General features: G+C 37.1%; 1 protein-coding gene across 3 annotated transcripts; it reads right to left on the minus strand.

Annotated features, from left to right (window-relative positions):
- Positions 1-454: 454 nt before the first annotated feature.
- CA1 (carbonic anhydrase 1) lies at positions 455-11,421 on the minus strand. 3 transcript variants are annotated; one of them, XM_042923847.1, is made up of 7 exons: positions 11,385-11,421; positions 10,687-10,884; positions 9,170-9,288; positions 6,631-6,726; positions 3,962-4,024; positions 2,449-2,604; positions 455-622 (listed from the first exon to the last, which is right to left on the minus strand). In XM_042923847.1, exons 1-7 carry the CDS (start codon positions 11,419-11,421, stop codon positions 506-508), a joined length of 786 nt encoding a protein of 261 aa, XP_042779781.1. In that variant the 3' UTR covers positions 455-505. The 3 variants fall into 3 exon arrangements, with proteins under 3 accessions (XP_042779781.1, XP_042779783.1, XP_042779784.1); XM_042923849.1 differs by lacking the exon at positions 10,687-10,884; XM_042923850.1 differs by lacking the exons at positions 9,170-9,288; positions 10,687-10,884 and having other exon boundaries at positions 11,385-11,399.
- Positions 11,422-21,183: the final 9,762 nt, after the last annotated feature.

Raw genomic sequence — 21,183 nt, forward strand, 5'->3', positions numbered from 1 at the left:
ATATTTGCCTTTAAGAGTAAGAAAATACATTTCTCAATATTTCATCTCAAGCTGCTCTTAGGTTATTACATTTGAGGTAAAATAATATTGCAAATAAGGCACTTAAGATTTTTGGATGTAAATGGGGTAGAAAATTAATATTAAAAAAATAGAGTACATAACAGATAAGAAAGGGATAAAATTATTTTATTGGTTCAACTAAACTGAATAAAGTGGAAAGAGATACAAGTCACTAAGAAATTATCCAATATACCTTAATTGTAATTATAAATAATTCCACAAAATAAACTTGCATTTACACACAAGTTTAACAAACTTATAGATGATTATTTGAGTTAAGCATTAAGAACAAAAATTAAAACTTTTCAGTTCTACAGATTAAATTTGCAGCTATGCTGTCTTGCTAGTATTGAAATAATTTTATTTCTTCAAAATTTGTTTTACTGGTTTGTGTCAGAAGCAGGGCAGTGTTTCTGGAAGGAGGATAAGTTCCTTCCTGATCGCGTCAGAATGAAGCTTTCACTATTCTGCCCTTCAGAGGCTGAGGTGGTCGGTTGTTGTGCTGAATGGGGACAGCTTTGTCACCTTCAACATTTGATAGAAGACTTCGGAACTGTGCCAGCTGGGAGGAAAAATAAAATATTTAAGGAATCAAAGGCTATTAAAGTTACACAAAGCACTTTATTTCCAGTATAATCAATGCACTGATATATAAAAAACTAAGTTATTGATTGCAATGACTTCACCAATTGGAAGGGTGGAAGTCAAAAATTCCTTCACATTTCTTTGAACTAGGTATTTGGTTTAAATGATCAAGGATTGACTGGATTAGAATGCCAACTTTCTCAGAGTGTCAACTGGGCTAATTGGGTCAGTGACTTTCTGCTTTTGGCCTCAGTTTCTGTAGTAAAATTACAATCACATTGACTATATTCACTGTGCTATGCCTTTTACCCCTGTGACTTATTCACTCCAAATCTGTACCTTCCCCTCCCCTTCACCTGTTATGCCCATCTCCCACCCTTTCCCCTCTGACAGCCATCCGTTTGTTTTCAGCTTGTGTGTCCGATTCTGCTAAAAATCTAGCCTATTTAGAGTAAGTGACTTCAGCTATGGCTGAAGGCTTCTTTGTTAAGGCACAATGTGTGATAATTTATGACTTCTCAGAATAATCACTTTCCCACCCCAAAATATATTCTTACCTTTTTCTTAAAACATCACCTTACAAAAACAAAACAAACAACAACAACAACAAAAAAAAACCCCACCAAAAACCCTGTCATTTAATGTAGACAGACTTTTAAGAGTTCCACAAAAACATCAACTGGCCTATAAAACTATTGAGGCATGAAAAAAAAGTCACTGACTTCACAATTAAAAGAAAATTGCAAAAAAAGGAAATAATGATTGCAACTGAAAAAGAAATTGGTGTGTCCTCAACATTTTATCGCTCCAGATTTAACAGAGGCAAAACTTTATACAGATAATGTAGTATGGAGCAGGCCCCTTAAATAGCTGATAGGAAAAATATTGAACACTATCAGCTATTTACAATGGGTTTTTGTGAAGATTAAATGGGTTAATACACATAAAGTTCTTAGAATGTTGCTTGGCATGTAGCATATGTTATCAGTAGGCTGCATACATTGCCTGTCCTATAGGTTTGTTCTGAGAATTGGCTGACAAAACATGTATAAGGCACCTAATGAAAGTACTTGCTCAATCAGTGGTAGTTACTATTATCATAATTATAAACAATAATTAAAGAGACATTTTTTTGGATAGTTAATAATTAAAACCTTCAAAAAAGAACAAAAAACCTTGTCAACTCTCAAGGTATGTCTATTGTGAGCCATACTTCCTCAAAGTCTTAGTAGAATTTCCAGTGACAATCTTTTCTTTGTTTCTCAAACTCTTAGGAAGACACTTGTCAAGGTTGGATTTTTTTTTAATAAGGTCAAAAAGATAGTAGGAGTTCAGAATCTCATATTTTTTTTCTGTATAAAGTAGAAAACAGTATTATAACACACATTTCTGTTTAATTATTCAATAGATCTAAGTCAGAAATGAATCTTTTTCACTGGGAGTGGAAAACAAACTCCTCAAAAATCTATTTGAGGGGCGCCTGGGTGGCGCAGTCGGTTAAGCGTCCGACTTCAGCCAGGTCACGATCTCACGGTCCGTGAGTTCGAGCCCCGCGTCAGGCTTTGGGCTGATGGCTCAGAGCCTGGAGCCTGTTTCCGATTCTGTGTCTCCCTCTCTCTCTGTCCCTCCCCCGTTCATGCTCTGTCTCTCTCTGTCCCAAAAATAAATATAAACGTTGAAAAAAAAAATTAAAAAAAAAAATTAAAAATCTATTTGAAATCATCATGTCCACCTTACTATGAATTGAAGTGATATTCCTGCTTTGCACTCCTAAGTCCCACTCTTTCACCTTTTATACTCTACCTGTTCTGGGCTGATACCAATGCTCTCCTTGCAGATGATCCAGATTACACTCTCATAAAGAGGAGGATGAGTCAGAGAGCCAAAGTAGGTCCAGTAATCCAGGGATGAAGGAAGGAGAGTAGAGGGGTCAAAATTCGTGAATGGGGCTCGTTTGCCCTGGAAGGAAAAGAAATGTATCATTATACCATGATTTAAAATACTTACAGCATATACATATATGGTATCTATGTTATATAATTTTGGTATATATATTGTCTTGATATTTTAGCTGCAAATTTAATTTTCCTACTATATAGTATACACTGGTGTGTTTGTAGATATAAACAATAAAAGTAATAGACTGAAAAATTGCTACACTGGCATTTTGGCCAAGCAATCTTCTTTCCTCATTTGGCTGAACATAAACAAATGTTAAGAAGTTTTAAAACAATCTATACTCTCTAGAAGATATTTCACTTCCGGAATAAAACATTTATTGTTTCTTTAAAAAAATTTGTTTTGTTTATTTATTTTTGAGAGAGAGGTAGAGAGAGAGAGAGAGAGACCGAGTATAAGCAGGGGTTGGGGAGGGGCGAGAAGCAGAAGCAGGCTCTAGGCTCTGAGCTGTCAGCACAGAGCCTGACATGGGGCTCGAACCCACAAACTGTGAGATCATGACCTGAGCCAAGGTCAGATGCTTAACTGACTGAGCCACCCAGGTGCCCCAAACATTTACTGTTTTTTTAGGAATGATGCCAGAAACTGTTCCAGTGACAAAACTATTTATTGATGTGCAAACTAGTTATGTTTTAGCCTTATTCTATTTATTCCTATTTCTGTTTTGGTTGTTTATTAATGGCTTGTTAATGGTATCTCAAAAAAATACCCCTAACTCCTGCATTTTTGTACTGCTAAAGAAATAGAGACATTTTTCTTCATGAAATGGGAAAAAAATCACATTTTAGTTGGATATAGTTTTTAAAGAAAATTTGAATGGCTATGAAACTTCTTCTTCTATAGGCTTCATCCTGCTGAAATAGATAATAATAGTGAAAAAGAAAAAAACAAAACAAATACCTGAGTCAGAGACCTCAGAAGCAAGCAATATCCAAGTAGTACCTTGATTTTCAGACTGGTAACTTTTGCTTTAGGCTTCCTATTCCCCACTTCAAATATGTAAATGATTTCAGTAGTTCTGTGGATTCTTGTTCTCAGATTTAAATGTTTTCATTTATTTATTTATCTTTTAAAGTTTTTTTTTTTTTTTTTTTGAGAGAGAGAGAAAGAGAAAGAGAAAGAGAAAGAGAAAGAGAAAGTGTGTACAGGCGCAGGTGTGCTTAAGCAGGGGAAGAGCAGAGAGAGAATCCCACGGAGGCTCTGCGCTCTCAGCATGGAGCCCGATGCGGGGCTTGATCCCCCAGGAATTGTGAGATGATAACCTGAGCTGAAATGAAGAGTCAGTCGCTTAACTGATTGAGGCATCCAGGGGCCCCTCTTGTTCTCTGATTTAAACTAATGTGTTTAGTCTATTTACCTTGGTTTTAACTGCGTTTAGGGCATCAAGTACTTTCTGCAGTCGTGGGTTGGCCTTATCAACCTGGAGATTTAAAAAAAAATGTGTGTTAGAAATTATTATTAAGTGAACCTATGTTTGGCTATTGTTTTTTTCAATTGGAAACCGTAACTGAAGAAAGGTAAGATATTTTCTCTCTGCTTTAGGAGAGGGAATTTTGTTGGTTGTATGTCCTTGCGGGCCCTTGTGCTCTGTAAGTTGTTCATAACGTGTAACCACTGTCAACCTAAAAACAAGAAACCAGCTCAAGAGGTAAAGTGTTTACTTGAGATCAAAGAATTACAATTCAGGGCACACAGATTGAGGTAGAAACCCAAATAGCGTTCTAATTACAGGACATAGACTCATTTATGGAAGAGAAGGATGATCATGTCAGTAGTTTGTTTGTTTGTTTGTTTGTTTTTTGTTTTTTTGTTTTTTTACATTTTTGTTTTTATTTTTTTATTTTGAGAGAGAGAGAGAGGGTGGAAGGGGCAAAGAGAGAGTCCATGCTGTCAGCACAGAGCCCGGCTGAGGCTTCAAACTCACAAACTTTGAGATCATGACCTGAGCCCAAACCAAGAGTCAGACGCTTAACCAACTGAGCCACCCAGGCACCCCCATGTAAGTAGTTTTTGAGAAGAGTTCATTGGTGCTGACAAGCAGGGTGAGATTTGTACTTCACAGATTTGTCAGGTGAAGTGGTCACTACGTAAAAGTTCACTTTTGTTAGTTCTCTCAAATAGGATATTCTTGTTCTTGTTGATTTCTTGGAATATTGGTGGTTGGCCCAGTTCTAAGGTTCAAAAAGCAGGATGTGCAAGGCAGCTCTGAAACGGCCACTATATCTCCGTTGTAAATGGCTCTGTGTATGTCATTTTTTCACACCACAGATAAAGTGGAAAACAAAACCTTGGTTTTAATTTAATATGGACAAGATGTTCAGGGATATACAAGACAAAATCCAGGAATTTAGCAAAACTGTGATACAAAACACAACCTCTTACTTTTGGCTTGTTTTATTAGTTATAATGAGTACAATGCATGGCATGTTTTAAGTGCTCAAGAAAGGTTAACTAGAATTGCTATAATCCCAAAAGTTAGCTACCTGTGATGTTTATAATAAGACATATGTTTAGGACACAGAGCTCCTAAAATCCTTGGAATTTGCTAAGTGATGACAGTGATAAAGGTGTCTTTTGTTATGTTAATTAGGGGACTTCTAGACTGAATCTGAAGGTGAGGGCTGGTTGCCAGGAGAAACAAACAGGGGATTAGAGGGTTGGACCTTTCAATTCTACCCTCAGACTTCTAAGGACAGTAGAGGGGACAGGGCTAGAGCTTGAATCAATTGCCAATGGCCAATGATTTAATCAATTGTGCCTAAATAATGAAGCTCCTATAAAAACCCAAAACGACTGGGTTCAGAGAGTTTCCAGATTGGTGAATTAAAGGAGATACAGGTAAATCAGTGTGCCTGGGCAGTGCACGGAAGCTCTTTGCCTTTCCCCATACCTAGCCCTATGCATCTTTTCTATCTGGCTAGTCCTGGGTTATACCCTTGTATAATTAACCAGTAATCTACTAAGTAAAATATTGCTCTGAGTTCTGTGAGCTGTGCTAGCAAATTAAGCAAGCCTCTTTGAACCCAAGGAAGAGGTCATGGGAATCTCTGATTTATAACCAGTCAGTCAGAAGCACAGGTAACAACCATCTGGGCTTGAGGACTGACATTTGAAGTGGGGCAGGGGGACTTGTAATCTTGCAAGTCTGAACCCTTAACCTGTGGAACCTGATGCTATCTCTGGGTAGATAGTGTTAGAATTGAATTCCTGGACACCCTGCTGGTGCCCAAGAATTGCTTGTTAGAGGTGTGGGGGGAACCTGTCACATTGGAATTTGGTGAGCAGAACCCAAAAGATCCTAGTATATCCAATTTAATAATAACTTCCCTATAGGACTTTTCAGGGACTCTCCTATAGAGGGTTTCAGCAACATATGCCATTTTATTTTATTTTATTTTATTTTATTTTATTTTATTTTATTTTATTTTATTTTATTAACTATTTATTTTGAGAGAGAGTGAGCAAGTGGAGGAGGGGCAGGGGGGAGAGAGAATCCCAAGCAGGCTCTGTGCTGTTAGAGCAGAGCCCAATGGGGGCGGGGGGGTGGGGGGGTGGGGAGGTGCTGATCTCACAAACTCTGGGATCATGACCTGAGCTGAAATCAATAGTCAGATGCTTAACTGAGCCACCCAAGTGTCCCAACATCTGACATTTTAAATATTAACTGAACTTTCTTTACGGGACAATAATCCTCTTAGTATTTTTTTTTCTGATGATACATTAAATTGATAAATTCCTGAACCTATGAAGTAGAAGTTTAGAGGAAAAGAAATTTAGAAAAGCTGGAAAATAGAAATTCCACCCTCCCCCAACATCTTCCCATGTTAGCCCTACCTGAAACTTAATTCTCTCAAAAAAGGGAAAAAACCAAGAGAAAACAAAGCAACAAAGTATTCGAGAACTGTTTGCTCACCTGTAGCCATTAGTAGAATGGAAAATTTTAAAAAGAAAGACTCAGATATCTTTTTGCCTTATTTTATATTTTTTTGATGTAAGAAATTGTGTTAACTGAGCTCTGTAACTCACCTTCATCAAAACACCAATAATTGCCAAACCATCAGCCTGTGAGGCAGCTTCAGCAAAGCTGGAGTATTTTGCAGAATTCCAGTGAACTATGTGAAGCTAAAATGATAATGTGGTCAATTAGTTATTTATACTTCTGTGAAGACAAAAAGTTATAAATTAACTTGTTAATATATGAAGATGTACTGTTGACTTAAATAACATTTATGTGAACCTTTATCCAGTGAATAAAAGGGCTATATTCTCACTCTTAAGAAGGGTTATGTACATTGAATAGAGTGGGCAATTTGCAATTTCCAGGGAAATAGTAAAATTTCTTTTCCCCTAATATTATAATTATTCAATATTATTTCTTTTAAAAAAATTGCTTTGGTATAAAAAGATCAGGAATTTGAACTGACTAGTTTTAAACACAGTTGAAATAATTTCTGTCATGTGAGATACTTTTTAGTAACTTTATGGGTAGGGGTTCCTGGACAATCTAGGAGTCTTGGCCAAGAACACATTCTCTTGAGCATATGTAGGCTCCTCTCAAATCATTATCTCTAGCCTAACCTCTCTGTGGAACTCTAGATCTGAATATCCAATATGTATGTATGTCACCTTGATATCTTCTTGGTATTTCCACATTGGTGTCTAATAATATCTCAAACTTAACATGGCCAGAGTATAACTCTTGATTTTTTCCTTGCCAAAACTGTTTCATTTTCCCAGCTTTGGAAAAGGTACCATCATCTACCTAATTGCTCAATCAAAAAGTACCACAGTTACCATTAATTTCTTGCTCCCCGCCCCCATCAATAGCCCTCTTTCAGCAAGCACATCTCATAGATAATACCTCTTCACTTGGTTCACAGCTTTGCATTAGCTGCTGATTTTGTCTGGAATGTCCATAATCTGTCAATGGAAACCTTTTGTCTTGAATTAGGGCTGAACACAAATGCCACTACTGAAAGAATTCTTTTATGACCTCCTAACATAAAGTGATCATCTGGTCAATCATCACTTTCAATTAACTAGTTCTCTCCATACCACCTATTTAATTTCTGTCTTCTCTTGCTCTCTGGTTCTTGCTTCTCTCTCCCCTCCTCCTCTCTCCCCTCCTCCATCTCTCCCCTCCAACTCCTGCTTTCCCTCCCTCCCTCCCTCCTTTCCTCAATCACATGTGGAATTTTGTGGCTAAGTGCCTCTCATCTCTAGCCTGGATTATTTTTATTTTTCTTAAATTAGATGAGAGAATCACTGATTTAGATTTCTTAGATACAGCCAGATACCCATCTAAAAAGATAGTATTAATTTAGGCTCCGAGTCCATTTAATTTTAGTCTACTTTTTTTTGAGGGAGAAATGGGAAGAAACATTTAATAGGTTTCTGTAGTATTAAAAGTTATTAGCCAAGCTTTACAATGTAACGTAAAGCCAGTTATATGTGTATATAATTCCCAAAACTTCTATCAAAATAATAAAAGCACATACCCTGTAACCTAGTAATCCCTCCTATAAAAAAAAAATCTGCCCCACTGATGTGTTTTCACTGGGGTATAAGGTATATGTATTTGTTGCAGCATATTTTGGTAAAAGTAAAAAACCAATGGAACAAAAAGCAAACAGCATTGCAATTGTCCATCAGGGTGGGGGGGGGGTGGGGCAGTTACATAAATTCTGACATATTTATACAATGAAATACTATACAAACATTAAAAGAATGAGGTAGAATTAACTCTACTGACTTGGAAAAAAATGATTATGATAAATTGGTAAGTAGAAAAAGTTGCAAAACTATTTGTATTACAAATTCATTTTGTAAAAGTAAAATAAAAAGTCAACCTGTATATATGGGAGAATATATATATATATTACATTTATGTATTATATTAATACATATAAAGAACAGAAGTTCTTCTTTTTCAATCTCCCAGATGCTCTGTTGACAGTTTGATGCAAATATTCTTGATTTTTCTATGTATATACAGACGAAGAGTCTTGAAATGGATCACAGACTTCTGTGTGAGGGCAAGTCAAGAGGGTGGAGGGTGGTGGCCTACAGCAGGAGCCCTCAGGCCCTCACTTAGGCGTATGTTATTCTTTGTATACATTCCTATGGTTAAACTTGCACTCTTAGTAGAGTCTTATTGAAGTGTTCCAGCCTGGCTACACCTATGCCACTGGTGTGTCCAAACTTGAACATTTGAATTAGAAGCAAATGGTGTGGTCAGCTTAGAGTCAGAGCTTTAAAGGAGAGCAGTGTCTCCTCTTGATGCTGTTGTCAAGGTAACAGTTTTTAAGGCATTCTGAAGAGAAAGATGCTTCTTGGGCTCAGGAGCTCAACTCCAAGTTCAGCTACCTTTTTCACATGCAAAATTTCCTTCTATTGCCAAACTCAGTACGTGCCTGTTTGATTTTAAAGGGGCTTGGGAATTCTCCTATAGAGACCAGAATGCTCATTCCTTTGGAGCTATTATAATGGTGTCTTATATAGTGAAGCAGCTGCTTCTGAGAGCAATTCTCAGTGTAATTATGTCTCAGTTACTAAGTTACATTACCTCTCCAGAATATTTGACTCCATCCACTGTGTGTTCAGAACCATAGTCATTTGTGCGGCCCCAGTGAAAATGGAACTGACTGAGCCTATAGCTTTCAGAAAGAGGACCACCTCTCAGCACTAGAAGAAAAAGGGAACTACTATTAGTTTTATGATCATAAGCTCCTGCTTATCTTTGCATTTAATATAATCCCACACGAAAATGGATTGAGTAGAACTAAAAACAAACGCTGGTGCCAAAGGCATTTTCTTGTTGGATTTTTTCCCACATCCACGATGATGGCATTCATATGTATGGTGCATCCCTGACCATTGCATTGAGTTATATACAATTCTCAGCCCATGAGCTGTAATTTTACCTTTTTCTGCTGCCAAGAAAGTATATTGGAAGGTGGTTGAATTATAAGGATTTCCTCGAACCTGCTTTAATTTGCAAGTTTATTCATTCATTCTTTCAACAAAGACTATATAGGAAGTATGCATTAAGATCTTTAGTAATTTATTTTGAGTAACAAATTACTCATCACATACTTTTTACTAGTCAAAACACAACAGTGTATCTTGACAGCTTTGTTTGAGAATGCCTGTCCAGGGACGGAAAGAAAGTGCTAGGGGGTCAGTGAGGTCACTTTAAAAATTTTAACATTGAATGATTATGTCATTTTTAGAGAGTCTACACAATCATATGACTAATTAAACACACATAACACCAGATCTCATATAATACAACAATGGACATAGCCCCAAGGTGCTTAAAATTTAGGGTCAGAATCTTGCAGAAAAGTGCTAAAACAAGTCTTGCTTTTTGTCAGTAGAATTGTCTTATGAAATTGCCATTCGATAGTTATTCAAGAAACATTTATGAGAATCTTACCATGTAGCAGGAAATGTGCCAGATTCTGGGGTATGAAGATAATTCAGTGACTACAGTATAGAAGTGGAGGGCGGGGGCAGGGGGGGGGGAAGATAGACAAGTGCATTTAAGCACTGAATAAATCTTGCAAGATTTATGTAAGACTTACATTCTTACTGGTACCCAAGAACTTCACAACAACAGAGCTATTTTTCTGGCGGTAAAAAATAAATACATTCTTCACTCCGTTTCTCTTTCCTACTGTGCTCCTCTGTCCTCATTCCAATTAGAGAATATTTGCCTTTTCAGTTTCATGTTCTATATTCTATATTCATTATGATGGTTCATTAAACCTTCTTGGGAAAAAATACTGTTTATTTAGAGAGTGTGAAGTGAGTGCAAAGATTCTAGAGACCAGAAGAGATAGGCTGGTGTCATGGAAGAGAAGGGCTGAAAGAAGACAGAGCTGGGGGTTCCAACATTCACCTTTACCACTTGGGAGTTTTGCAGAAGTCCAAGATGCTTCACCAGATTGCAGCCAAGTTATGTGTACTACACACATGCACAAAAGACCGAGAATGGTGTTTGTGTTTCTTAAAGTCCTATTGTTTAATTTGTCCCAGAAGAGTTAAAGAAAACATAACCAGAAGGATCTTTTGGCTCACCTGATCGGTTATCATTGTCCTCAAAGCTTACATGGAAAGAATGTCCCACGTTGATAATTTCTTTGGCTGTGGCTGGATTGTAGGAGACACTGATAGGTTTAAGAGAGGTGTCACGTTTGGTTTCACTGGTTTTAATGTCAATGGGAGATTGGTTATTTCCGTTTGCAATAGGGTACAGCTTGCCCCATTGTTCAGGACCTAGCAAGGTAAACACATGCATACAATCATCACATGTCTGATTCCAAGTTTTAGGAGGATAACTAGTTCTCTGCTTATTAGACTAGGATTAATTCTGGTATCTTAAATGATATTATGTCTAACTTAATGAAAATTCAACATTTAAGAATGCTCCTTTTCTATACTATCCTATGAAATAGTGTATTTGTCAACACCACAATAAATATTTTACAATTAGCACTAGATTACTAAAATACAGATGAGAGAGAGAGAGATTGAGAAAGAGGAAGAGACAGAGAACACATTTTATAGACAACCATGTCCCAAAGGACAACTGTTAAGGGTACATACAAAGTTATTATAATTATTCAAGTCAGGCAATTCAAACTGTTAACCTAGGACTGGACAGCTATTTTATTTATATTTATATTTATTTACTTTTTAAAAAATGCACAATATCTCTTTTACTGGAAAAGGCAATGAGCTAGTATTTTGTTCTACATGAACAGAAGAACTCTTACCATTGTGGTCATCATATCCCCAGTCAGAGCTCGCCATGATCTTCTACTTGGTTTTCTTTTCTGCAAACAAAGGTAATTCCTGGAATAACTGACTGCAAGTAAGCATGCAGGAAACAGTGGAAACCACCTCGTGTGGGTTTTTATAGAAACTTCTCTGCCCTTAATAGGCCACTATGTCATCATCTCTGCCTATCAGGAAATATAGATAAGTAAAAAATAAAAATAAAAAAAGATATTATAAAAAAAAGCCCACAAACGTCAGGTCAGTTTCAATTGTTTTATTTTCTTATATTGTAAGAGTGAAATATCTAAGTCATAGGTTTTATAAAACCAGCCCCATTTCTCTCATGTTAGTAGAGATATAGCTAAATACTTTCATATAGGAGTTGTTGGGTTTCCTAAATTAAAAATGGATTTGTGCACTTGATATTTCCAATTATACCCTTGCTGGATACTTAAGTAATACTACAAATGGTAAGGAGAATAATTCACATGTTTATATGATGGTTGCAACTAGTATCATGATGTTAATTTAAAATCAGATAACAAAATTACTGATCATTTATAATATATGCTATCTATGAAATACATTTCACAGACACACAGGATTAGAAAAAAGTCCTTTGTTTTAAAGCAATATTGTAATTCATAAGTGGAGACAATTTTATTGATATTGAAATTCCACACAGCTCGTATTTATTTTACACATCAAATTCAGTTCTACTGGAATAGAAACTATTCTTTTATATGCTTCTATACAATTTATAAAGCAATTTCACCACTACCATATGCACAAAAATCCTACCGAGTAAGTTATCATTTTGTAGCTGAGAGATATTGAGACTTCACCAAAACTAGCAAGAAGTCAAGAAGCCAGGCTTCAGCCACAAGTCCAGTTGCTTTTTTCACTATACCCTATGTGAAACCTATGCGACCTATGAGGTGGGTGATCCCTTAATTCTCCTCTTACATCTACAGTTCTCTTACACCCAATTTAAGCCTGAACCAAGATAAGAATTGCCACCTGTTGAGTGACAAGAAGATATATGGAACCTTTCAAGCAGGCAAAGAAAACCAATTAGGAGGTATCAGACTCTGGCTGGGTCCATGTAACCAAGGCTCTGAACACACTCAAAGGAAATACAACCAGAAAAATCAGCTTTCACAGTAATGCTTTTTCATGTCATGGTAGTTATTACCTCCTTTCACACTCTCGAATTGTCTGAGGTACCTAGGTTCCTTGAAGGGAGAGGAGGGTCAGGCACAATTCTTAGCTAGTTTGACTAGAGAGACATATTGTTTGTCCCTTTTTGACTAATAATGGCCAACTGCCTCAGATACAGTGGGGACTATGGCTCATGAACAGAGTAGGGAGAGGTCCAAGCTTCCATTCTATGCTCTGGTGGGCAGAAGGAACTATTATGTAAAGGGAACATTTTTTTTTAAGGTACCATTTATTGAGGGCCCAGGATGTCTCAACTGCTGTGTTGGAAACCTTACCTGCGTTAATTCATTTAAACCTCACAGCAACCAAATTAGGCATTAAGATCTGTATTCTGCATAAGAAGAAGGCTTCACATAGGTGAAGATACCTCCTATGGTTACAGAAGCTTTTAAGTGGCTACTTACATCCTGTAAGTCTAGAGTTTAAATCTAGATCTAACTCCAAAGCTTATACTCCTTCTTAAACTTCCGTTGTCAATAAATGCCCACAGACTTCCACCTGATTCTGTTTTCTGGAGGATTGGATTAGTTGATCTGTTCTGGTCTGGCTCAAGATGACCAACAGTCAGACTTGATTGTTGCACTTACTTCATTCCAGACTTGGTGTCTCAGGTTGGCCAAAAGTTCATGCAGTGATAGAAGGTACTCTTTGCCTTGTACTTGCTTCCCAATATTTGCTATTTTGCTAAAAATAAGTAAACACAGAACTATTTTAATTAACATATTTGAAAAACATATTTGAAGAAGACGACCTCTTTTCATTATATGGTTATGTGATGATTCATCACACGAGTATTTTAACATTCAATATGGGATGGTAATTCATTTAAAGTTTTTGGCACACAATTACTTCAAGCCCTAACTATTATGACCTTTTATTCCATTACATACCTGGGTGTGTTTGTGTACTCCCACAAGCAGAAAACTATATAGAGAAAGGATGTAAAATTTAATGAGTACCTATGGTTTGAGTCCCAACACCCCACCTATTTACTTTTATTCTCTTTTTTCTGCTTACAAACTTTGCCTCTTTCAGCTTAATATCTCTACTCAGTCCAAGATGTCTCATTTTGCACACTTCTCTTTGACCTATAGTCTCCCCACCGCCACTGCCTTTCCTGTTCCAGGGCTGTGATCTTTGGACTACTTTTGCATACCAAGGAGCTCAATCTACACAGCTCTGCTCTTCTAAAATAACACTTTATTTCCTAAGGCCATCAAATATTGAAGAGGACTATTTTTCCTGATAAAATATTCCAAATAAGTCTAAATGTACTTGAAAATGAATCAGGAGCAACGAGGGTGATGGAAATTTTTTTTTTAATGTTTATTTATTTTTGAGACAGAGACAGAGAGACAGAGTGAGAGCGGGGGAGGGGCAGAGAGCAAGGGAGACACAGAATCCAAAGCAGGCTCCAGGCTCTGAGCTGTCAGCCCACCATGGGGCTCAAACTCACAAACCGCGAGATCGTGACCTGAGCTGAAGTCAGATGCTTAACCGACTGAGCCACCCAGGTGCTCTGAAAAATCTATTTTTTTTAGAAGTAATGCAAAAATATGTAAGTAATTCTGGGAGAGAATTGCTTAACTCGTAACATTAGGAAGTAGCAAGTTATGTCTCAATTATATCTCAATAAATTACTGGGAAAACCAAAAATAAAAAAGATTTTAGCTCTTTGGAGATTTTTAAATGTTGAAAGCATGATGAGCAGAAGGTTTAACTTTAATAATTACATTGGTTCAATTGGCAAATTTTATGAAAACGTACTCATGGGCTGAGGGGAAGAAGAGAAAGGTTTCCTTCATTACCTTATGAAATGGAATTTCAGAGGCTGAATATTACAGAAAAAAATTTAAAGATGAAATGTCGATTATCCTAAGGGGAAGCCCATTATCCTAAGGTGGCCCACCCTTAAACTATATACCACAATTTTATCTCTTGACCTTCATAATAAGTAAATTCCTGCCACAAACATACAGAAATAGCGAGAGTGCTAGCAGATTGAGTGCTATTGGGAGAAATGTTTCCCGGGGCCCTCGTGCCAGGGGGCGGTGGGCTGGCTGGAAGACTATTCAAGGAGAGGCACCAGGATTGGAGTCCCTTTCTGGTTACCTCAAAAGCCCGTGTGTGCTTCCTCTTCTCTATACTACCACGTTTTTAACAGGCTGTCTATAAAACATTTGCTTTAAAGTTAGTTAATATTTATTGAGTAACATCAGTTAACTTTGCTGAAGATTTTTCAGTGTCCTGAAATGTTTTTCAAAATAGCAGCAACTTCTCCTCAGTGTTTTACAAAATTTGGAAACCATAATTAGCTGAGTTTATATTATATTTAAAAGTCTTAGAATTTCTATTTGAGCTTTTATCTTCTGGTTTCCTAAAGGGACATTTTCCTCTGGTTGCTCCTTTAACATTTTAAAATTAAAAACATGAACTCTTCTGTAGGTGAAGAATGACGGTGAGTCTCAAACTTAAGTCTGTAATTAAAAAATAATCCTCTGGTCCAGAAGGAAGGGAAAATGGGAGGGAGGGCTGTGCCTAGTTATGGTAGAGATCTGCTAAATGCCACTGGAAAGAAATTCCGAAAGGAAATAGCTGTTCTACAATGTTTAGAGCTCCATAAGGATAAGTGGCTTCCCTGGGACTCCTACTTTCCCCCAAATAAGGAAACACAATTAAAATTTTTTAACATAGTTAAAATCAAGTGTCATTTTAACCATTATATCTGGCATGACTTGGGGGCACCTGGATGGTTCAGTCAGTTAAAAGTTAAGCCTCTGACTCTTGATTTCAGTTCAGGTCATGATCTCAGGGTTATGAGATTGAGCCCCCTGTCAGGCTCTGTGCTGTCAGCATGGATTCTCTCTTCCTCTCTTTCTGCTCCTTCTTCATGAACCCTCTCTCTCCCTCAATAAATGAATTAACTAAAAAAAAACTTGCATGACTCTCACATTGCTCCCTAACTTCCCTGCCCTGCCAGAAGTGGTACCGTACAGGGTGGCAAAATAAGCCTTCAGTCTAGTGGAGAAGAGGGTGATGGAAAATGGGGATATTAGCTCAGACATTTCTGCAGTAAGACAACTGGAAATTCTGATACATTGATTTATTTATTATTTTTAAAATGTTTATTTATTTTTGAGAGAGAGAGAGAGAGAGAGAGAGACAGAAACCGAAGCACAGTCTCCATCAGCACAGAGACCAACACAAGACTCGAACCCATGAACCATGAGATATGACCTGAGCTGAAGTCAGACACTTAACAGACTGAGCCACCCAGGTGCCCCAATCTTTCTCTTCTCTTGAACGAGATGTCTTACCACCTTTATTCTTCCCAGTGGATGTCTTTATCTTCATCCATACTAAGTTTGTTCCTACTTAAAAGCCATTGCACTTGCTGTCCCCTCTGTCTGGATTGCTCTGTATCTAGACTTTTGCACAATATCCCCTCTTCAGACACAATTTTCCTGAACTCCAAATCCAATATATCTCCCCTCTTCCCAGTCTGTTGCATCATTCTGTCTTATTTCTTTCATAGCATATTTGTTGCAGCCTGACATTCATTGTTTGCATTCTGAAATTAATTTTATTAATAAATAAATAAGTTTATTTATTTACTTGCTTAATGTCTATAACCATCTCTATAATGGCATAGGACTTTATTTTTTTCTTTTTCTTTTTCTTTTTAAACTCACTGAGTTCACTTACAGTGTGCCTGGAAAACAGTGGTACTCAATAATATTTCACTGAAGTGAAAAGAGAATGATTAAATGGTCATTTTAACTTCAATGATTGTATTTTTATAAAGACTTAGAAGGGCAGAATGCTTAGCAGGGACTGTGCCTACCGAAATGCACAGATATGAACTAGGGGTATGTGCCACTCCACTCATGTTCATATCTGGAACTAAGGAAAAAGAGCCTTTCCCCTTTCATTTCTGTTAATGGGAGGAATTAAGTGTCCCGTCTGTGTCTGTCAGTCATTGCCGGGAGAGTGATAATGTTGGTCTTTATAAGTGTCAAATTTTTTGACACTCTATAAGTGTCAAAACTTAACTCTTCAAATGTGGTTTGAATTTTTGACACATAAATTTCAAAGATCCATACTCTCTTGGTTTTTATTACTGTAACTAAAGAAAAAACTTTCAACCTCATATTTCCTGTCTTAGAACGTATTTTTGAATGCAATTTTTTAATGCACTAATGAGTATCTTTTATTAACAACTAAGTCAACTCTCTCAATAGGTAACTATTTTAATTCACAGCACAGAGGCGTTTATAATTTCCTACAATTTCATGTTTTTAAAAATTTTGGGGGGGGGGGGCGCCTGGGTGGCTCAGTTGGTTAAGTGTCCGACTTCAGCTCAGGTCATGATCTCGAAGTTCCTGGGTTCAAGCCCTGCATCAGGCTCTGTGCTGACAGCTTGGAGCCTGGAGCCTGCTTCGGATTCTGTGTTTCCCTCTCTCTCTGCCTCTCCCCCACCCATGCTCTGTCTACACTTTCTGTCAAAAATAAACATCAAAAAAAATTTTTTTAATAAAAAAATTTAAAAAACTTTTTTTAATGTTTATTTTTGAGAGAGACAGAGAGAGAAACAGAGACAGAGACAGAGCACGAGCTGGGGAGGGCCTGAGAGAGAGGGAGACACAGAATCTGAAGCAGGCTGCGGGACTTGAACTCACAAGCCACGAGATCATGAGCCGAAGTTGGATGCTTAACTGACTGAGCCACCCAGGCGTCTCTACAATTTCATGTTTTTAAAACCATTAAATTTTAAATACATCTAGTTGACTCTCATGCTTATTGGAATTACTGGTTGGAAAGATATACTGTATACGCTAAGAACACAGGCTTGTGCACTTTTAAGCTAATGGTTAAGAAACTCTTTTATTGCATGAATGGTAACCTGAGAAGGTTAATGGTACCACCCTTATATTTATTTTTGTAACCAACAAAATACTATTTGTATCTTATCTCTTATAACTATTTGGGGGAATTGATGAGCCCTTCTACAACAGATGACATATTAAGCAATATTTTTCACCTAAAAATAAAATAACATGAACGATGCTTTGTAAACCATACAATATCATACAAATATAAATGATGAACTTCAGCCTCAAAAAGAAAGTTTGATTTTAACTCTCAGGTCAATACATGATTAACTAAAATAAAGTAGTACAAGTGATTGCATGTGGCCTGAAATTCAAACAATTGCATAAAAGAAATCTGTTTGTCACAGATTAAAGTAAATGCTACAGGTGAAAGAAGATAAGTTCTCAAAAGTAAATATTAAAGGAAGTGAAGGTCAGTCTTATCAGTCAGCTTGTTAAAATATCTTTCATGCAACCTTTTTTGGCTTTTAGGTCCATCTACCTAAAATTTACCCTAAGATTAAAAAAAGTTTCTGCCGACTCCCTTAACAGTTTTGTTGCCTCTCAAACTCTTTTATCAAAGATAAGGTTTTTAAAATACATTTGTAGTTGAACATTCAATTTAATGCATGCCTTTTTAAATGCAGTGTTTCTTAACGGACAGTCTGCAGGTCACTTGCCTCAGATTCATATGTGCATGAATTAAAATGCACATGTGTTTGTGTCTCAACCAATCCCTGACTTTTGTGAAATGACCTAAGCTGATTTGGATGACTAACGAGTATCAAGCTCTCTTGGGAAGTATTGGTAGGCTTTTTAGATGTATCAGGGGCCTGTGTGAATCTAGCCCAGCAACCTAATTACCAAAGATATATTTCAACGAGAACAAGTCTCTGACCAAACTTTCCAACCGTACATTCATTATTAGCAGACAGGCACAAAATAGTCACATGACTTGTCTGTAGTTTCAGGAAGGCCAGCTATAAAGGAGGTTCAGCCACCAGCACTTGGTATGAAAGACTCACTCTAAACAGGCTTCAATAACATCAGGACTGGTGTACTTTGTTGTTGGGACAGGCAGCTGGGGCTGAGTGGGGACTTACTTACAAAGTACATCAATGGTATTCAAGGACTGGACTTGTCCACTCATATCTCTTGTTCATGTAAGAGTCATGGGTCTAGTAAAATTTCCTTAGCCAGTTCCTAATCTTGATACCACTAATCTCATGAGTACAAAATTATTTCTAACATACTATATAGTAAATAATAAGCCTTTCAGTGTTGGTTCAGTTACAAATATGCTAAGTAGTCACCTCTGAAGATGCTAGATCCTAATTAGAATGCTATTCCTATTTTTAAGCATTCCTATTAAGCATTAGATTATATGAACAAACACATTATTTATATGGAAAGAATACATAAATATAACACCGAATGAATAAAAATCTCTGCATATGAGACTTGGAATCTGTATTTAAAAAAATTTGTTTAATGTTTATTTATTTTTGAGATAGAGAGACAGAGAGCGAGTGGGGGAAGGGCAGAGATACATGGAGACAGAATCTGAAGCAAGCTCCAGGCTCTGAGCTATCAGAGCCTGACGCGGTGTTCAAACTCATGAACCATGAGATCGTGACCTGAGCTGAAATCAGACATTTAACCACCTGAGCCATCCAGGCACCCCACTGGAATCTGTATTTTTAACAAAAATTCCCAGGTGGTATTTTTAAACATACTCGGATAGTTTTACAAACACTTTTTTAAGACCCTGAATGCCATTTGCCTGACATGCCTTCTCCTTTAGGAAAAATACTGAATAGTAGTAGCTACTTCATGAATTCGTCTTTTCTTCCCCCATAAGAATTCTTCAATCCTTTAATGCTTTTGTTAGTACCTAACTGCAGGAAAGGAATTCTTTTTTGAATTTTTTTTGTGATGCCCCTTTATCTGTTGGGGCAACATGCTACATACAGAGTGGTGACCTCTTATACAAGGGTTTTTGAATTAAACGCTCAGATCAGATCCATGATTAAGTAGAGACAGGTACAATAACAAAACGCCTTTCAGTAGTGGAAATATTCATTGCTGCAGGCAGCGGTTTGTCATGTTAATTCACTCTTAACTGGTCCCTGTCCTCGTAAGTCTATCAAAGAAAAGTGGCAAGAACACTGATTGAACCAGTGGTTTGCAGAATGACTCATTCAAAGGCAGAGCGCATGGAAGTACATTACAGACCCTCTTTATTGATCTAAACAGAGTGAACAAAGACACCTTATGGGGTGAAGCAATATCTACAATGCTCCTTCAGTCTCTAAAGACTTTGTTTTGCTTCATAGCTATTTTCAGGTGTTAGCATTATCTATAAAATCCTTTATCCAGGTACCTCAATTTATTTGAGTCATGCTATTTCTTTGTTGTAAACTGGGTTAATAATACTCAACTGGAAGGTTGGTTTGTTTTTTTTTTAATATAATGAGGATTAGAGATAAAGCCACACAGCAGATGCACAGTAGCAGAGACAGTATTTTTTTTTTTAACTGAGTGTACTACTAATAATGGAAAACTGCATGGGCTGTGGTTAAATAGGATGGGATAGTTAGATGCTGCAGAGTTGAGCACACAGGGCTGTGTCAGAGCTCCTAAGACTTTGATTGATGAAGTATACTGGCTAATCAGCCTTGAAACCATGAGGCATAATCCTCCCTAGGGCATTATCTAAGAAATTAGTAAGGAATAAAAGGAATGATTATGGGTGCTTTTCAAGGAAGAAATTCCTTTAGAATTGCTCCCTAGAATGGGGGGTTTTACTCATATGATCTTATTTATAACGTTTAAGAAGTCTGTAAGCTGGGTAGAGAACACATTTAAGTATCCTCACTGTGAAATGAAGAAAGAGGCTCTCATGGGTGAGGAAATGAAACCATGTATCCAAACTCAGATATAAGTGTTAGAACTAGAATGTCAAGTCTTCAAACTCTGTCAAGTGTTCATCCCACAATGACAAATTATAAAATCAAATGAACAGTAGCTTTCCTTCTATCACTTTTTAACTTTATTATTACAGGGTTCACTGATATGGTGAGTTCCCACCCCAAAACAGTCAGTGTAGTTTCCCTAAAATAGATGCCATAATGTTGTCATAGATAGGGTTTGGTTTTGTCTACAGGGGTCCAGAGTGTGATATGGGCCATCATCTCTCCTAAAAAAATGGATGCTGTGGTTTTTTGCATCTCCACAGCCAGCCTCCTTAGGCCTGTAGAACTTTCCCATACACCACCCCTCAGGCTCTTTCAATGCCCACCTTCCCTACATTTCTGTGGAGAAACCATGATTTGAATTCCCTAGTTTTCAGTATAACTGATGAATGCATATTGCCACATTTTCACAAAAATCTGCTTTATTTCTTCTAGTCCTAGGGGTGAAGGATCAGAGCACAGGGCAGAACATAATAAATCCTCCTCTCTTCTATTTCTAGAGCTGGAAGAAGAAAAAAGTAAATATATATTAAGTTCCCAACAACAAGATTTCAGAAAAGATTCCTGTCCTTTTAGCTAAAGATGAAATAGCAAGATTTTAATTAAAGTCCTTCCTGGTCCTGTCTACCTTTATACAAAAAATTACTTGGACAGTTAATTTACTTGGTAGAGGTCTTGTGTCTTATTCAGAGTTTCCTCTGTTTTTCAGGTTGCTTCAGGTAAGTGAG

This window comes from Panthera leo, chromosome F2, assembly GCF_018350215.1.
Source record: "Panthera leo isolate Ple1 chromosome F2, P.leo_Ple1_pat1.1, whole genome shotgun sequence".
NCBI classification, from domain to species: Eukaryota; Metazoa; Chordata; class Mammalia; order Carnivora; family Felidae; genus Panthera; species Panthera leo.

Excerpts from the sequence above, each read along its gene's own strand:
- CA1 (XM_042923847.1), bottom strand. The coding sequence starts at position 11,421 with ATGGCGAGCTCTGACTGGGGATATGATGACCACAATG. Across the intron at positions 10,885-11,384 it reads GGGATATGATGACCACAATG|GTCCTGAACAATGGGGCAAG; the intron begins GTAAGAGTTCTT and ends TTACCTTGCTAG. Across the intron at positions 4,025-6,630 it reads TTATTGGTGTTTTGATGAAG|GTTGATAAGGCCAACCCACG; the intron begins GTGAGTTACAGA and ends TTAAATCTCCAG.